The sequence below is a fragment of the Sinocyclocheilus grahami genome, unplaced genomic scaffold (genome assembly GCF_001515645.1).
Source record: "Sinocyclocheilus grahami isolate Dianchi unplaced genomic scaffold, SAMN03320097.WGS_v1.1 scaffold413.1, whole genome shotgun sequence".
Lineage (NCBI taxonomy): Eukaryota > Metazoa > Chordata > Actinopteri > Cypriniformes > Cyprinidae > Sinocyclocheilus > Sinocyclocheilus grahami.
The window spans coordinates 1,321,988-1,322,652 of NW_015505592.1; the positions used below are offsets into that span (position 1 = coordinate 1,321,988).

The 665-nt window shown below is 40.8% G+C and overlaps 1 protein-coding gene across 1 annotated transcript in view; it reads left to right on the plus strand.

Moving 5' to 3' along the window:
- Positions 1-665, plus strand: part of LOC107551052 (type I inositol 3,4-bisphosphate 4-phosphatase) — a 33,370-nt gene that overhangs the window by 30,625 nt on the left and 2,080 nt on the right. Inside the window, exons 16-17 of the mRNA XM_016232542.1 lie at positions 170-267; positions 360-472. Of these exons, the coding sequence (XP_016088028.1) occupies positions 170-267; positions 360-472 (211 nt within the window). The remainder of the gene's footprint in view (positions 1-169; positions 268-359; positions 473-665) is intronic.

The window sequence follows — 665 nt, forward strand, 5'->3', positions numbered from 1 at the left end:
CATTTAGATAGCTAAGTAAACGTGTGTGTGTGTGTGTGTGTGTGCATGCTTGCTTAGTGAATTAGACCCAATATTTTGCCTCTTCAGTTATTCATACAGTGTAATTCATTGGACTGTCAATATACAATATACATTTTAGTATTCAAATTCATTTTGCATTACCGTTTAGGTTTGGAGACACATCGCTGCAGGAAGTAGTGAATATGGAGAGTCTAGCTCGTCTTACCTCCTATTATGACCAGTTTAAAGAAGTGCTGCCTGAAGACTGTGAGTCCTGAACACTCTCCTATACTGCTCATGAAAAACAGTTAGTAGATGGTTTATGTCAGTCCTAACCAGTTGAATGACTCTATCCGTAGGTCTGCCCCGCTCTCGCAGTCAGAACAATGTGCCTGAGCTACTCAAGTTCCTCAGTCAAAATGTTAATGCCAGGAAGAGCAAGAATGTGGACATCCTGTTGCAGGCAGCAGAGGTACAGTGGTCTAACATTAATATTACATTCTCTTGTGTCTGAAACATGGGAAATCATAATTCAGAGCTACGATCTGATTACAAAATAATGGCACTAGTGAACTCCTAGAAATAGTCTGAGTGTACATTACCAGGATGAAATCGTTCTCACTTGTTATGTCAGGTTTGTCGGCGTCTGAATGGTGTGCGTGTGA